We start from the raw sequence: 17,010 nt of genomic DNA, 5'->3' as shown, positions 1-17,010 counted from the left end.
AAACCAGCTGTTGCCGGCTACCCAGATAAGAAGCCAGCCAATCTCTTGCACTCCCTGTGACCCCGCACTCCTCCAGTCTTCTGATGAGGGTTTGATGGCAAACCGTATCGAACGCGGCCGACATGTCGAGCAGCACTAAAAAGGCTGCCCGACCAGTGTCGACACGCGTCCGAAGGTTGTCCAGTACGGTAACCAGTGCTGACTCCGTCCCATGCCCGGGGAGGAAGCCAAACTGTGCCTCGTCAAACCAACCGATGTTCTCTAGAAAGCCTGAGAGCGAGCGGGTCACCCATTTTTCCATGATCTTAATAGGAAATGGGAGCAGGGAGATTGGCCTGTAGTTGGAAAGACAGGCAGGGTCTAACGTTGGCTTCTTAAGCAGTGGAGAAACTACTGCTAGCTTCCAGCAGTCAGGAACCCAGGCCGACTCCAAAGACTGGAGGCAGATGGCGTGCAATGGCGGGAAGAGTTCTGCGTGGAAGACCTTCCAAAATTTGGGAGGTAGTGGGTCGAGCGGAGAGCCCGAGGCAACCGTGTGTGCCAAGCTGCAAAATTCCTCATAAGAGGGACAGGGAAACTGTCTTAGTTGGGGTCGACTGGATAGAATATCCGGAGCTCCCAAGCAAAGACCTAGGTCACTCGAATGGGGTCGACTGGGTGTTCCGTCTGGAGCTCCCAGAATGGGACCAGGTGTGCCCATCTGGGGTCGACTGGATGTACCATCCGGAGCTCCCACTCCAAGCGTACCCTGTGAAGGAGCTGCATCAGTCGGCTGGGGTCGACTGGGTGACCCGTTCGGAGCTCCCGCGCCAGGACAGAGCCCGACTGACCGGGGTCGACTGAGCGGGCTAACCGGAGCTCCCAGACCGGGGCCACGGGCAGAGGGTTTTTTAAGCCCTCTAGGATCTTAGCAGTCTTCTCCTCAAAAGCACCCGCCAGTGCATCGCACAGGGCCTGCGACGCCACGACCATGTTGGCCACACAGGCTGGATGAGACAAGTCCCTGACAATTTTGAACTGGGCTTGAGATTTATTAGGTGCCTTATTCAAGGTGGACTCCAAAAAGGCCGCCTTTGCCAACTTGATCTGCGCCTTATAGCCCTGCAGTGCGAGCCTAAACGAGGCCTTTGCCGATGGCAAATACTGCTTCCTCCACGCCCGCTCAGCGCGTTTGCAGCTCAGTTTAAGCAGTCGTAACTCTTCCGTATACCAGGGGAAGGCACGGTTCACTCTCCCTCGAGACCTACGAAGAGGCACCAGCTTATCCAACGAGTCAGTGATAGACTGACATAAGGAAAGATAACTTTCCTCCACCGAATTGCCCAGACAAAAGTTGGCTGGTAGTAATGCAGGTGGTGAGGATGACTTAGAGAGACGAGACCAAGGTCTACCCAGTTTTGAACCTCCTACCCCAGCGGCTTCCGCGGGGTAGACCCCTATACCAAGGGAGAAGGTCACCAATGCGTGGTCCGTCCAGCATTGGCTTGAAATATCGTTGACCGCTACTGATTGAGCGTCAGCGAAAATCAGGTCCAAGACATGCCCTCCTCTGTGAGTCGCAGAACCTACCAGTTGCTGCAGCAGTTTTCATAACTCTAGCTAAGTCCGACACATAGATGTTAAAAAGTGTCGGACTTAGGGATGAACCTTGGGGGACTCCACACGGCAGGGTGAGGTCGACTGACTGAAAAGGTCCTACGGTGACTGCCTGTGTTCTTTCCGACAGGAAGGAGGCAAGCACGTTTTTAGCTCTAAGTTTAATGCCCATGGCCGAGTCACGGTCGATCAAGATGGAATGATCGACCGTGTCGAAGGCCGCTGATAGATCTAGCAATATGAGTACAGCGGTGCCTCCCTGATCTCTAATGAGTCTAATGCAGAGGTCTTCAAACTTTTTGATGCTGAGACCCCCTTGTAAAACCTTTTTAGGCATAAGGACCCCCTTCCGACAAAAGTTTCTAGAAATTGGTACTCCTCATCATCAACTTTTGACAACCATAAATGCGCCTGTTAAACCTCATCACATCCCTCCATCATTCATCCACCCACACTTTCACACATCCATCCATCCACCCTTTCATCCTTCCATCCATACATTCATCCTTCATCCATCCTTTCATCCTTCCATCCATACATCCATCCTTTACCCATCCACCCTTCCTTCCATCCACCTATCATTCATCCACCCACCTTTTCACACATCCATCCATCATTCATCCATGCAACCTTTTATCCATTCATACATCCATCCACCCTTTCATCTTCCCATCCATACATCCATCCTTCATCCATCCACTCTTTCATCCATCCAATCACCCATCATTCATCCACCCATATTTTTACACATCCATCCATCCATCATTCATCCATCCACCCTTTCATCCTTCCATCAATACATCCATCATTCATCCATCCACCCTTTCATTCATCCATCCACTCATCATTCATCCACCCACCTTTTCACACATCCATCCATCCTTCAGCCTTTCATCCATCAACATCCATCCATCCTTCAGCCTTACATCCATCCATCCACTTATCATTCATCTACCCACCTTTTCTGTGCCTCTCTCATTGGGGGGGATCAGTATCTCACTGCGTCGTTGTCCTTCTTCTTTCCCGCTCATGGGAGGGCATCTCTGTGCCTCTCTTCTGGGGGCGGGGGACATGTCACGGGACCCACAGCTCCAGGTGCGCAACATCCATTGAACTCAAAGGGCTAAACTACAGCCACTCCCCCAGCCCCTCCCCCAGCTCCCCCCAGCTCGTGTATGTGAGCCCGGCTGAAACTGCTTCAGGGACACACACACACAGTCACACCCAAGTACTTGACAGGTCTTTAAAAGACCTTTTACTTGTTTATGAGGCATTGATGTTTTTCACACCTCGGTGTGAATTAGGCCACCACCGTGAGCACCCTCGATAGTTCAAGTTCAAGTTCTAAAATTTGTATAGCGCACTACTCACCCAGAGGGTCTCAAGGCGCTTGAGGGAGGGAGGTGATTTACTTATCGAATATCCAAGTTTTTAGTTGCTTTCTGAAGGAGAGGTGGTTCTGTGTAAGGCGGAGGTGGGTGGGGAGAGAATTCCAGGTTTTGGCCGCTAAGTAGGAGAAGGATCTTCCCCCCATGGTGGATCTGTGGATGCACGGAATTGCGGCGAGTGCTTGGACGATCGTAGTTGGCGGGAGGGGGTGTAGAAGGATAGTCGCGTGTTGAGGCATTCGGGTCCTAGGTCGTAGAGGGCTTTGTGTGCATGGGTGAGGAGGCGGAACGTTATTCTCTTGTTGACAGGGAGCCAATGGAGGTCTTTCAGGTGGCCGGAAATGTGAGCTTGCCGAGGGATGTCCAATATGAGTCTGGCTGAGGCGTCTTGGATGCGTTGGAGTTTTTTCTGTAGTTTGGCTGTGGTTCCGGCGTAAAGGGTGTTTCCGTAATCCAGTCGGCTTGTGACCAGTGCGTGGGTGACCGTCTTTCTTGTTTCGGTGGGGATCCAACGGAAGATTTTTTTGAGCATGTGTAGCATGTTGAAGCATGATGATGAGACGGAGTTGACTTGTCTGGTCATCGAGAGGGAGGAGTCCAGGATGAAGCCCAGGTTACGAGCGTGGTCCGTAGGTATGGGCGGGTTCCCAGGGCCGGTGGCCAACACGAGTCGTCCCAGGCAGAGGGGATGACCCTAAGATGAGGACTTCCGTTTTGTCCGAGTTTAGTTTTAATCGGCTGTTCTTCATCCACTCGGCTACTTCTTTCATTCCTTCGTGTAAGTTGGTTTTGGCGGTGTTTGGGTCTTTGGTGAGGGAGATGATCAGCTGGGTGTCGTCTGCGTAGGAGATGATGTTGAGGTTGTGTTGGCGTGCGATGGATGCGAGGGGACTCATGTATACGTTGAAGAGGGTGGGACTGAGTGATGATCCTTGTGGTACGCCGCAGATGACTTCGGTGGCCTCTGATTTGAAAGGGGGGAGGCGGACTCTCTGGGTTCTTCCGGTGAGGAACGAGATGATCCAGTCCAATGCTTTTCCTTGTATTCCGACGTTGCTGGGCGTTGTATGAGGGTGCTATGACAGACTGTGTCGAAGGCTGCGGAGAGGTCAAGTAAGATGAGAGCAACTGTTTCTCGGTTGTCCAGTAGTGTTCGGATGTCGTCTGTTGCTGCGATGAGGGCGGTTTCGGTGCTGTGTTTGGCTCGGAAGCCGGACTGTGAAGGGTCGAGGGATTTGTTGGATTCGAGGAAGGCGGCGAGCTGACTGTTGACGGCTTTCTCAATGACTTTGGCAGGGAATGGGAGGAGCGAGATGGGGCTGTAGTTCTTAAGTTCGGTGGGGTCTGCTGTGGGTTTCTTCAGAAGGGCGCTGAGTTCGGCATGTTTCCAGTTTTCCGGGAAGGTTGCGGAGTTGAAGGAGCAGTTGATGACATCGCAGAGATGGGGTGCGATTATGGAGTCTGCTTTGTTGAAAATGTGGTGGGGACATGGGTCGGTTGGCGATCCTGAGTGGATGGAGTTCATCAGGCAGATGGTATCTTCGGTGGTGATTGGGTTCCAGGCGCAAAGGTTGTTAGAGTACGGTTTTGGTTCAGAGGTGGGTGGAGTGGACTGGTCTTCGGACTGGTTTTCAAAGCTGTAATGTATTTCGGCGATTTTGTTGTGGAAGAATGAGGATAGAGAGTCGCAGAGGTCTTGGGAGGGGGTGATGTCGTTGGTGCCGGCGGTGGGGTTAGTAAATTCTTTGACGATGTTGAATAGTTCCTTGCTGTTTTGGGCATTGTTGTCAAGTCGATCCTTGAATGCTGATTTCTTGGTGGATCAGATCAGTTGGTGGTGTTTGCGGATGGCGTTCTTGAAGGTGGATAGGTTTTCATTGGTTGGGCTTTTTCTCCAGGTTTTCTCGAGAGTACGACAGAACTTCTTGGATTTCTTAAGGTCATCGTTGAACCAGGGTGCTTTTTTGCTACCTTGCTTGATTAGATGGTTTTTCAAGGGTGCTAGTTCGTCGGCGCTGTGGGTGATCCATTGTGTGAGGTTGGTGGCTGCTTGGTTTGGGTCCGATGATTTGGCAGGGGGGTTTGGGTGAAGCAATGTGAAGAGTTGGTCGGTGGTGATTTTGTTCCAATTTCTTCCAGGAATAGGTTGTGGGGGGTTGTGGGTCGTGGACTTTTTGTAGTTGAAGTGAACGCAGCTGTGGTCCGTCCAATGGAGAGCTGTGGTGTGATCGAAGGAGATGTGCTTGCTGGAGGTGAAGATAGGGTCAAGCGTGTGTCCGGCAAAGTGGGTGGGGTGTCAATGAGTTGTTTGAGTCCGAGATTGGCCAGATTGTCCAGAAGGGTGGTGGTGTTTCTGTCGTTTTTCTTTTCCAGGTGGAAGTTGAGGTCTCCCAGTAGAATGTAGTTCTCGGAGGGGAGGGCATGTGGGCTGATGAAGTCAGTGATGTCTTCGCAGAATTGTGTGCGGGGTCCTAGTGGTCTGTAGGTGAGAGTGCCTCTGAGTGTGGTTTTGGGGTCGGTGTGAATCTGGAAGTGAAGGTGTTCGGCGGTAGCGAGGTTATCGTCGGAACTGGTCGTGATGCGGATGGTGTTCTTATGGACAATGACGATGCCTCCTCCTGTTTGGTTGGTGCGATCTTTTCGGATGATCTTGTAGGCGTCCAGGATGGCTATGGCGATGTCGGGCGCTGATGAGGCGTTCATCCATGTTTCTGTAAGGAAGGCGACGTCCGGCAATGTAGTGTCGAGTAGGTTCCAGAGTTCAATGGAGTGTCTGTGGACTAAGCGGGTGTTGAGCAGGATGCACTTTAGGTGGTTAGTGTCGGAGCTCTGTTTGGAGTTTGTGGATTTGGTGTGGGTCCTGGTGCAGTCGAACTCCAGGAGTGGCAGGTGAAGGGTCCATGGGTGTGTCCTGGGGCGGCTTGGTAGCAGTTTGGGAGTCGGCCGGGGTTAAGGGCTGAGAGGGTTGCGGCGTCGTATGTTATGCGGGTGGAGTGGGTTTTGCGGGGGGTAGGGGGTCCGGCGCTGGTCGCGGTCCAGGCGCGGACGGGCATAGACGGGTTTACATTTGGCGCACCTTCGGGGTGCATGGGGCGCGACCGCTGCGCGTGAACGCTGCACGCGAAGGCATCTGTCATATGTGGAGAGTGGAGGGGGGAGGGGCGAGGGAGGAGCAGCTGGGAGGCGGGAGCAGGGTGGAGAGCCGGGCAGGGAGGCACAACAACAACAACAAAATGGCAGCAAGCCACAAGCGAAACAGGATTGGGGCACAATCAGAATAAACGCGATGTATATGGCAGTGCCACTGGCACAATCAGGCACAAATGAATTCTACAGGCAGCACAGCACAATTGAAAAGATCGTTAAAGCGCACTTTGGCAATTAAAGCGTTAAAGCGCACTTTGGCAATCGAGCGCTACGATATAGTTATAATAAGCAATTAATAAACAATCAGGCAATCTAGCGCTACGATATAATTTTAATAAGCAATCAGGAAATAGCAGTTGTGGGAGCAAGGCGAGGTAGCAGACAGCAGTCTGGCGGTATAGCGCTACAATACCAAGTGGCAGGCAGAGCAGGGAGCAGCGTGAGGAGCGACCGCTTCTGATGAGATCAGGATGGTCACAGCGCTACAATGGGAGAGCGGAGCCTAGACTATCAGTGGGAGGGAGGAGCAGCTGGGAGGCGGGAGCGGGGTGGAGAGCCGGGCAGGGAGGCGCACAACAACAACAAAATGGCAGGAAGCCAAAAGCGAAACAGGATTCGGGCACGATCAGAATAAACGCGATGCAAATTGCAGTGGCACCGGCACAATCAGGCACAAATGAATTCTACAGGCAGCACAGCACAATTGAAAAGATCGTTAAAGCGCACTTTGGCAATTAAAGCGTTAAAGCGCACTTTGGCAATCTAGTGCTACAATATAGTTATAATAAGCAATTAATAAACAATCAGGCAATCTAGCGCTACGATATAATTGTAATAAGCAATCAGGTTATAGCAGTTGTAGGAGCAAGGCGAGGTAGCAGACAGCAGTCTGGTGGTCCCTGGGGGTCGCGCCCCACAGATTGAAGACCGCTGGTCTAATGTCTTCGGTGGCTTTAATGAGAGCAGTTTCGGTACCGTGGAGCTTACGGAACCTGAACTGCTTATCATCCAAAAGATGATGTTTCTCAATAAAGTCAGAGAGTTGTATATTCATAACTCTCTCTGCCACCTTGGCCAAGAAAGGCAGGCTGGCTATAGGTCTATAATTCTTCAGTTCCTCTATATCCAGCTGGGGTTCTTTAAGCAGAGGTTTGAGGAGGGTGTTTTTAAGCATATCTGGATAAATCCCTGTAGTAAACATGGAATTGCAGATATGGGTTATCGCTGGCGCTATTGAGTTAATGATAGTAGAGAAGACTTTAGGAGGGCAGGGGTCCAGAGCTGATCCTGATTTTATCATTTTCATGATATCTGCTATTTGTTGTTCATTGACTTCATTAAATTGCGATAAACAGTGATCAAGGGATTTAATATAGGATAACTGTGTGTTGGAATTGACTTTAGTGGAGAATTCTAAATAGATGTTATTTACATTTTCATAAAAGTAATTGGCCAGAGCATCACACAAGGCTTGTGAGGGAAGGGGGCAGCGTCTGGTGTTCTGCCCGATAGTTGTTTCACTACTTGGTATAATTGTTTGTTAGAATTCTTAGCGGATTCAATTTGCTCAATATAAAATTTTCTTTTTTCCTCCATAATCAGCTTTTTATACTTGGCTAGTTCCTCCTTGTAGCGCATTTTTAGATCTATGGTGTAGGTTTTGGGCCAGTGCCTTTCGTGGTTCCTGCATTTCTGTTTCTGTTCTCTGAGAGAGTCCGAGAACCAGGGTGCAGAAGGGGAGGACCGATTTTTAGAGATAGTTTTCTTAGGCACCAGTAAGTTCATAGTGTTACTTATCCAGCTCATGTATTGATCGGTGGCTGTATTTGGATCAATAGAGAAGGTTGGGTAAGTGCTATTTAATAGTGCTGTCAGGTGTGTGTTATTAATGTCTTTCCAGGCCTTAAATGTTCCTTGGCTAATATCAGCCACTTTCTTTATTAGAACGCATTTAATTCATATCTTAAAAATAATAGCATGATGGTCTGACCAAAGGAGCGGAAGAATATCTTGAATGTGAATTTCCTTTAGATTCGAGAATATACCATCCAGCATGTGGCAAGCCTCATGTGTGGGTGAGGTGTTCAGCTGGGAAAGCCCCAGTGTCTCCATATCGGTCAATAAGGTTAGTGTTTCCTTGTGTTCAATATTTTCTAAATGGAAATTAAAGTAACCTAAGATCGTAAAGGAGTCCTCAATCGCTAGAGAGTCTAGCATTGTGTTGAGAGTAGACAGAAATTCTGTGCGCGCTCCTGGGGGTCTGTAAAGGAGAACTCCCCTGAAGTTTTGTGAGGGGTTAGCATAATAGAGAAATGAACGGCTTCACATGTGAGGGAGGGGACTTTAAATATTCTTATCGGAAAAAGACTGTGGGAAATTATTGCCATACCACCGCCTCTCTTTCCCGGTCTATCCTGCCGATGGACCCTATAGCCTTCAGGTACAGCAACCACCAAATCAGGGTCGGACGCATTATCAATTCAGGTTTCCGTGATGAACAATATATCGATGTTCCTGTCAATAATTAAGTCAGCTACATCCAGCCCAAGGAACAAGCATTAATTAATGATAGCATAATATTAATGCTTTTGCTATTGTTAGCGTCGACGGAATTAGTGACATAATTGACAAGAGGCAGCTTAGATTTACAATGGAGGCAGCTTGTTACCTGATTTGACAATATATTATCTGGATCCACCCGTGTGCAGTTAATACCTGTGGTTGGGCGAAGTTGAGTTAACTTGTTCCTAGTATAGGGAATCAGGGCTCCTGTCATCCTCGGGCCAGGGGGTATGGCCCTGGGCCCGGTCCTGGCGCGGACGGGCGCAGACGGGCTTGCCTTTGGCGCGCCTTCAGCACGCCGTCGGCAACTAGTGATCATCTTATAGGAGAGGAGGAGGGTGGGAGGCAGCTAACAGCTGGTCCGCAACCCTTGCAGTCCACCTAAGATGGCAGATACCCCTCTGCGCTTCCGCGTCAGCGCCTAATCGGCTGCGCAGGGAGCAGGATTGGAGATGCAGCGAGGGACAGGTATAAACAATAATGAATGTGAGGTTAAAATGCAAAGACACAAAAATTAAATTCCAAGCTGGATCTCATCACATGCATAACTCTAAGTAAACCAGTGAATTATGTGGATCACTAAACTGAATGTGTATAATTTTTGCTGAGAGCTTTAAGTGAGTCAGTCGACGCATTATAGAGCTCTGAGCAAGTTTGTTTATTAGCAATCACAGGTTTCTTAGTGACTCTTGGTATTATCCGATAAATAGACCTCAGCACAACTGGGTATTGCAGAAGAGTTATGAGTGACCTCTGGTATTTTCATAATGATACAATTGTAGTGTTTAGTGGAAGGCGAACACTAAACCCCCATAAGCTCACACTGAACAACCTTACAAAGTGACCACTTTATCTTAACTTCAATTTTATGAGTTCAAATGGAAAACTGTCCTTAACATCTTTTTAGGGTATTCCAATGTTCAGAAGCACTCTAAAGCCAAGACTTCCAAGTAGGCCAGAAAAGGTATTTGGATCTCTGTGTAAAGTCTGGTTTGAAGAGGTTGCACTAAAAGAATATTGTGGCAAAAATATCGAGCGACACAATACCAAAAGTTAAGTGCATATTGGAAATGTAAATGTACTAATCCGAACACCACCTTTAAGTACCTTGAAGATATACATCACCAAGGTACATATACGTAGAGTTAGGTATACAACATCTATGCTTGCTTACCTAATGATATTTCAGTTTTGATCATTTGTCCTGGATATTCTGTTCCATTTATATTCTGATTACGATATTCCGGGTACAAACCATTCGCTCAGGGATCATTCTTCAACTCCCAACTTCTAATCATGGCCTAAGTGTTTGGCAATATCTATTTTGAAAATGCTGTTATAAACCTCTCAACAGATGACTCTGGTGATTACCTCCTGCACCATTCCCTACCATGTGGCAAAGCTGGATGCACAAGTACTATGTGGGCATGGTTTGGGCCCATACTTCAAAGTTACAGTATGCCATGACTAAAGTAACACACCACTCTCTGATATCTAAGGCACTTCTTAAGTATACTGACTGACAATGTGTATTGTGGGTTATCATAAAGAAGCTGAGGTCAGCTCTAATATAGGAAACTAGGGAGGATGCCAGGAATCAACTTGCTAATTTATCTTCCTTTACACCCTGACTCATCTACTTTTTTGGTCTCCATATATTTCAAATGCAGGTATCAATCCAAATTGTGTGTTTCCATTCATCTACAAAGGAAAATCCTACCAAAGCTGCACCTTACAAGATTATTCTACCTTGTGGTGTGCCACCACTAGCAACTACGACATTGACAAGCGCTGGGTCGAATGCTATGGCAAAAGTAAGTGTAAAGCATTTTCACATTCTATTGAGTTTTCTTCATGGATCTTAGAATCACCACCTGAATCAAAATTCACCTTGCCTCTTGAAATGTGTCTTGGAGTGTGAAAAAGTAAATACTGGATTGAAGAAACTCTACTGCATGTTCATGATAGGATACAGGGAACAAGGAGGGCACAGGCATCATTATTCTGCACTCCTCTCCCTTAACCAAGGTTTGAGAAGCCTTAGGCGTAAGCACCTGTTCAGTTTCACGTTTTTTACCCAGGTTAAGGCCCTGAAATGCCCTGAAATGTAGATACAGTCCCTCCAGACTTGTTATTTCAAAGCAACAAGTGCCCCATTATCCATGATAAGAAAATCCTAAGGTGTCATATTTCGCCCTGCAGGAGTTCAGGTGCCCAGTGCATCTCTCAAGGGGGTTGTACTAGGGTCTGGCTCAAAATAGACATATTATGAACAAACACGAAACAAGGTAAAAAACAAATGTTGTTGCATAAAATCCAACAGCCCTCAATAAAACAAATAGGAGCACACAGATAACAAGAAAAGTGAGAAGTTCACATTTGGTCCCCCAAGATCAGGTGCCCATTTTACAGCTGATGTATGTTTTTTTATTAAATCTGGTTGGTGTATATATGCATTTGGTGACAGCAATGGTTGTGCCCACTAACCCACTGAATATTGTATACAACAAACTCAAATCAAACAACAACAAAATATTACTGTAAAGTAGCTAAACGCTTAACAGGTTATTTGTAAATAAGCAATTATCGAGATGGACCTTGATAGACACACTGGAAATTCCCTTTTGTGATCCTGACTTATTATACTCTCTCTATTTTCTTCTAGCCTATTTAAGTTCAAGTACTTAATTTGAATTTATAAAGTTGGAAATCTTACCCCAAGTTGGTGTGCAGGCTTGGAGCTTTTTCAAGGCGTGCAAAAAATAGGTGGATTTTTAGCCATGTGATCAGGCAAAAGTCTGTGAAGGAGCGGTAAGGATCACAGGCCAGTAAAAGGAAACAACATTTTTGGGTCTTGTTTGCACATCACAGTCAGATCAATTACCAAACTGCATGTCCTCCCTGGTGTGGTGTGCAGGTTCAGATAAGAAGGATTCTCTACCTCACATGCACTGTCTTGCCGGACCTGCATAAGTGGTAAAAGTCAAAATGTGCTACAAGGGATTTGATTCAGGCAACAATGGAACTAATTGCCACTCCTGGTCGATCATGCTAGACTCAAACATGAAGGGGCACTTTTCTCTAGAAACTATGTAGTGCAGCAAGCCCCCTTGCTGAGCTGTGTGATGGGGAAAGGGTAGGAATGTGCCTTATTTAACATTATACTGTGCATTCCTGTCTTTTCCTTGTGCTGGTGCACAATGTGCTGCCTAGCGCCAACAGAGGCAACATTGCACCATGGTGCAAGGTTGCCTGTGTTGTAAGCAGGATTGTTTTTGTGCAGGAGGCATTTTCCTCTTTCTACGTTTCGTGTAGAAAGACAAACAAATTGGGAGAAATAAAGATATCTCTCCTTGTTATGCCTCAGCTAGGAAGGTGTGGCATTTTGATGAATTCCTAGGTCAACCAGTAAATGTAAATCTAGGAATGCATCAAAATCCATGGGTAAATGCGTGGGAACACCCACGCCCAGCCTATGGAACGGTTCCCTGTGGCAGAGTAACGTAACGCAGAGATGTGCTCTGCATTGAGTTACTCTAGATTTATCAAGCAACTCAGGGCCCCCCAAGGTGGCCTTGTTTGACTTGATAAATCGAACTCAGTAGTTACGTCGCTCTTGCACCCGTTATGTCGCGCAAGGGCATCGAATTCTTGCATGAATATGCCCTGCAGTTTTCTTGCCTTAATCTAAATTTCATTACCGTTCTTTAACAGTTTTTGCCTGATCATGTGGCTTAAGAATCAGCCTGTTTTTCTCTTGTTAGTTTCTTCTTTCGTTAGTTTCTTCTTTTCCTAGATGACCATAACTTTGCAGCAGTCTGAGATAATAAGTATGGAATAAAACATGTAAAAGTTTAATTTTTAAAGCAAAATAATAAAAAATACTGCCACTAAAACCATATTCCCCCCCCCAAAAAAAAGAAAGTAGCAAAGCGTTTGGTGTCTTAAAATCACTCACGTCTAAGTTTTTTTAAAGTTTGAGAGGGAAAAATACATTATTTTCTTCATTACAGTGTGTGGTTGCATAGGTGAGAAGTCCATGGTCATTTGTTTAGACGGAACTATGGTTTTCAAAACCACATTTTTATGGAGTTCTTTTTGCAGTGCTTGGTTTCTATCACAGAACCATTACACTTTTTCCACTGAACCTGGCTGTTTTCATAGAAAAGGTATTTCATTTTGATATTTCTCCAGCATGAAGTTTTGCCAGTCTCATTTTGTCAGCCTGACTGCCTTCATTTTGGAAATTTGTCAATATAATGGGATTCTATATAAATGAGATCTACTCCTGATAGCAGGAAAAGGTGTAATGGTTCCAGGGGAGAAGCCAAGGACTCTAAAAAGAACTATAATTTGAATTGTAAGAAGTAAAGTTATTTTGAAAGCATTGGTTTGTAGAATGACAGCGTGGCAAAAGTGGATGGGGATGGTGCAGATGAAATGGGGAGGAGGCAAGCAGGAGGCTGAGCACACAAAGGCAGTAAGGAAAGAATGTATGATGTTACAACGCATACATTTACAACGCATGCACTTACAACATAGTTTTTACATCGCAACATCCACTACAACACATTCCATTACATCGCATGACACTACATAGTATATTAAAAAACGAACTTTACAGCCCATTCCATTACATTGCATGCTACCTTTACAACGCATACCTTTACAACTCTTACCATTACATTGCATTTAAGGTAAGTATTGGATAGTAAAAATTACTTTTCTAACTCCAATGGGTGCATCTGTAGGGTAGATGTTGGATAGTGTAGGGGTTAAAATGTCTATTTTAACTCCAGAGGTGTCAACAGTAGGGTAAATGTTGGATAGTGTAGGGTTACTATGCCATGTAATGGTATGCGTTGTAATGCCTGTGTTGAAGTGACATGCGATGTAGTGTCATGTGTTGAAATGCTATGCGTTGTAATGCCTGCGTGTAGTGACATGCGTTGTGAGGGATGTTGCGATGTAATGACTGTGTTGCAAGTGTAGTGCGATGTAATGACTGTGTTGTAAAGGTTGTTTCCAGTAAGGAAAGTGATAGGATTTGGAAAGGAAAACGAAGAAAAAAAATGACAGAGGACTAAGGGGCTTAAGAGGTTTGCCCCCCAGATTAGACAAACCAAAAACCACAAACTGAGGTAAATAATGTACCTACAACAAAGGCTTTCACTGAGTTGATTTGTTTGACTCTTTCTAAGGATTCCTGTGCCAGATGTATGAAGCACTGGTCGAAAATGCTGGTTGCAACTTGCAATGAATATTTTTACGCCCAGTGGGGTATTTTGCAAACTCACCAATGAAATACTGGGTTGGAATTCAAAATACTGAATCATAGTGGGTCACAATTTGACATACTCCATAAATATTAATGAGGTAGGTCGCAAATTCCGACCCACTATGATTCAGTCATCACATGGATGGTTGCATTGGGGTCAGCAGACCACCATGTCTGTGATTGCTTTTAAATAAAGCAATCATTATTTTTTAATTACAAATGTTACATTTTAACTAACATTATTTTTTTTCAGCATTCAAAAGAAGAGGGGTCCCTTCAGGACTCCTTCCCATTTGTGAATGGATTACCTCTATTTTTGTGCAATCTGTAGAGTATTCATGGTAGGTGACAGGATTTCAATGGCAAAATATGAATATATCCCATTTTAAATCAGTATTTGAAAGGATGCATTAAACATCCTGTTATAATCGAATTAAATAGACTGAAGACTCTATGAACCCTTAATATTGAATGTGACTCCCTTCCCCGCCAACTCAAGGCCAACTGCCAGGAGTCAATCGCCAGGCTCTCCCGGTAACTACCAAAAGATCTGAACAGTGGCAAGAATAACATTGCATGCCACAACACAGCATGACATATTTGAGCACAAGATTACAACACATCCCCATCCAAAAATGATTCAGTAAACCCAAATTGCTATTTGGTAATGTGTTCAGGAATCACAATTTGGGTTTGGTAAATACGGTTCAAATGTGCCCATTTTCACACTTTTTACCAATGCAAAAGCCATCATACATTTAGCCTCAATTTATTTATTCCTTGTCCAGTTGCGCTGGACAATGGCGATGGGATATACATGGCTACTAGGTAGAAAGTAGTCAGCTTGCCCCCACTAGTTGAAAATGCCACTGCAAGGCTAGCCACTTGTCTGAATAAAAGAGAACACATAATGCCTGTTCAAATACATTATAAGTGAGTATTGCAAAATACTTCTCACTTTCTTGTGTGCACATTCAAGTGGTAAATTCCAAAACAGGAACAGCAAAGTATGGGGACAGAGCATTATCCCATAAAGCATGCGTGATTTTAATCCACTTTTTTGAGCTGTCAGTCCACGTTCTTTGCGCTCGTCGGTACTTAGAAAGACCTAACAACCACAATGCGCTTTAATGAGACATTGAACCACGATGCGCTTTAAATTAATATTTAAAGAAAAAGCAAAGGCAACTGAACCATTGCTGCTGTCACATTAATAGACACATCCTGTGAAGTTCAGATGTGTTTCTTCCACAATTTTGCAGAATAAATGTAATTGTTATTAAAATAATAATATATATTTAATATTGGTTTAAAGAGATTATTCACTTCTGCTGTGTTTATCCAAACTTGTAATTGGACTTAACTAGATTGAAGTTAGGACACAATGACAGAATGTTTTTCTCTTACAGGTTGCAATTAACTAAAGATCTCTGAAACTACGTAAGACCACTGGGTATAACTGTGAGTTGTATTCCACAGGTTAGGGTGCGCCTTAGTGTGTGCACACCGCCGTGGGATTTTTTAAGGGTCCTGATGAATGCTTTGCTAATAGCACGTTTAAGCAGAAACATGTTGACCACCTCTTAACACAAATTCTGGATGCCACCAGCCACTTTATAGGACTGGCTTACATCCATTCCACATTTTAATTAGTATTTGGGCAGCCTTTAATAAATCATTGGATGGGCCAGTCCCAAACACTTTTTAATCATCACTTTCACATCTCACTACCTATGCACATACACATCTAACATCCTGCTCCGCTGTAAGTCAGGGGTGGAAGCACACCAGGTACGCATTTAGCTTCCATGGTGGAACCCTATGATGAAGCATGTCACCGACCAGGTCGGTGAGTGAGGGTTCTTTTAAAAAACACTTTTTGTGCCTTTTCTCTTTAATTGTTTAGAGCAATTACTCTTTAGTTGTCCCTGAGTCACTCTTTTGTTGTTTAATACTAGTTGACAGAGCATTCTAAACAGCTGACACCAGATACTAGAATACCCTTCTATTCTCTCTACATGTTTGAACAACTTATTGTACAAATGCAGAATAGAGTAATTCAATTTGAGAAGAGGGCATTTCACCAAAATGTGCAATGTGGGATGGCTTCAATATTAGGCTATCCTGTGGAGTTTTGAAACTAATGTCCCAAGGCTAGCCAGGGAGATATGGCTTAGTTGAACTGCAGAGCTTAGTTCTCTTACATATATTACACTGCAAACCATAGTGAAAAACAAGGTTTCATCATATTTACATCCAGAAAAAGGGAATTTCCTGATAGAAAAACAGTCCTAACATCTACACTTCTCTAAATAAATCACTTGTCTTTACCCACATTTTCTCAAAAATCTTCAAACTATGCCTAAATAGAACGCAGTTTTTCTCTATGCAGAATGCTGGCTCTCTATATAGTGTGCTAAAAAGAAGTACCCTGTGTAGGAGTCCAGTGGGTCCCAAACTGGATTAAAGAGGCTTAAGTAGATAATACTAATGCTCTCTTTTGTGTTACGTTGGGCAAGCAGTTACGCTTATCAGATGGTAGTGCTAAGCATTTGTTGTACTCACAGAGGTAATAAATGAGACACACATTCAAAGAATAAATCTGAGACTAATTTAGAAAAATAATACTTCTTTAAAAGTATTTTGTAAAACCAAGAACATTGTTCAAAAAGATGTACTGTTTTAATTATCATTTTTTAAAGGTAAAACATTATTTCAAAGTCATGTGTCTTTACACACAATGCAATCCTGTGTCAATACAAGGCATGCATGCATAAAAGTAAGTACAGTCGCTCACCGGGAAACAAGCTGCACAGGGGACTTGTAGGCAGGTCCAAGAGGACCCAAATGGAATCTTGGGTGGCAAGGGCCTTTAGAACAAGGAATCACAGTGGTTCATTGGTACCCAAGCCAGGAGGGCGGTGTGCAGAGCAAGTAGGTTGGTTGAGCTAGGCCAAGCTCTAAGTGGGTCTCAGTGATGATGACATTCCTCGATGGCTGCTTGGTCATGGAGCAGTAGGGCTTTCCCTGTCGGAGTTG

At 45.1% G+C, this 17,010-nt stretch overlaps 1 protein-coding gene across 1 annotated transcript in view; it reads left to right on the top strand.

Moving 5' to 3' along the window:
* Positions 1-17,010, top strand: part of LOC147662007 (uncharacterized) — a 136,450-nt gene that overhangs the window by 80,573 nt on the left and 38,867 nt on the right. Inside the window, exon 3 of the mRNA XM_086951189.1 lies at positions 10,364-10,507. Coding sequence (XP_086807315.1) covers positions 10,364-10,507 — 144 coding nt within the window. The remainder of the gene's footprint in view (positions 1-10,363; positions 10,508-17,010) is intronic.

The sequence above is a fragment of the Lissotriton vulgaris genome, unplaced genomic scaffold (assembly GCF_964263255.1).
Source record: "Lissotriton vulgaris unplaced genomic scaffold, aLisVul1.2 SCAFFOLD_3912, whole genome shotgun sequence".
Taxonomy (NCBI): Eukaryota; Metazoa; Chordata; class Amphibia; order Caudata; family Salamandridae; genus Lissotriton; species Lissotriton vulgaris.
Note: the sequence above shows the minus strand (reverse complement) of the source record. Positions and strands in the feature narration are given on the sequence as shown.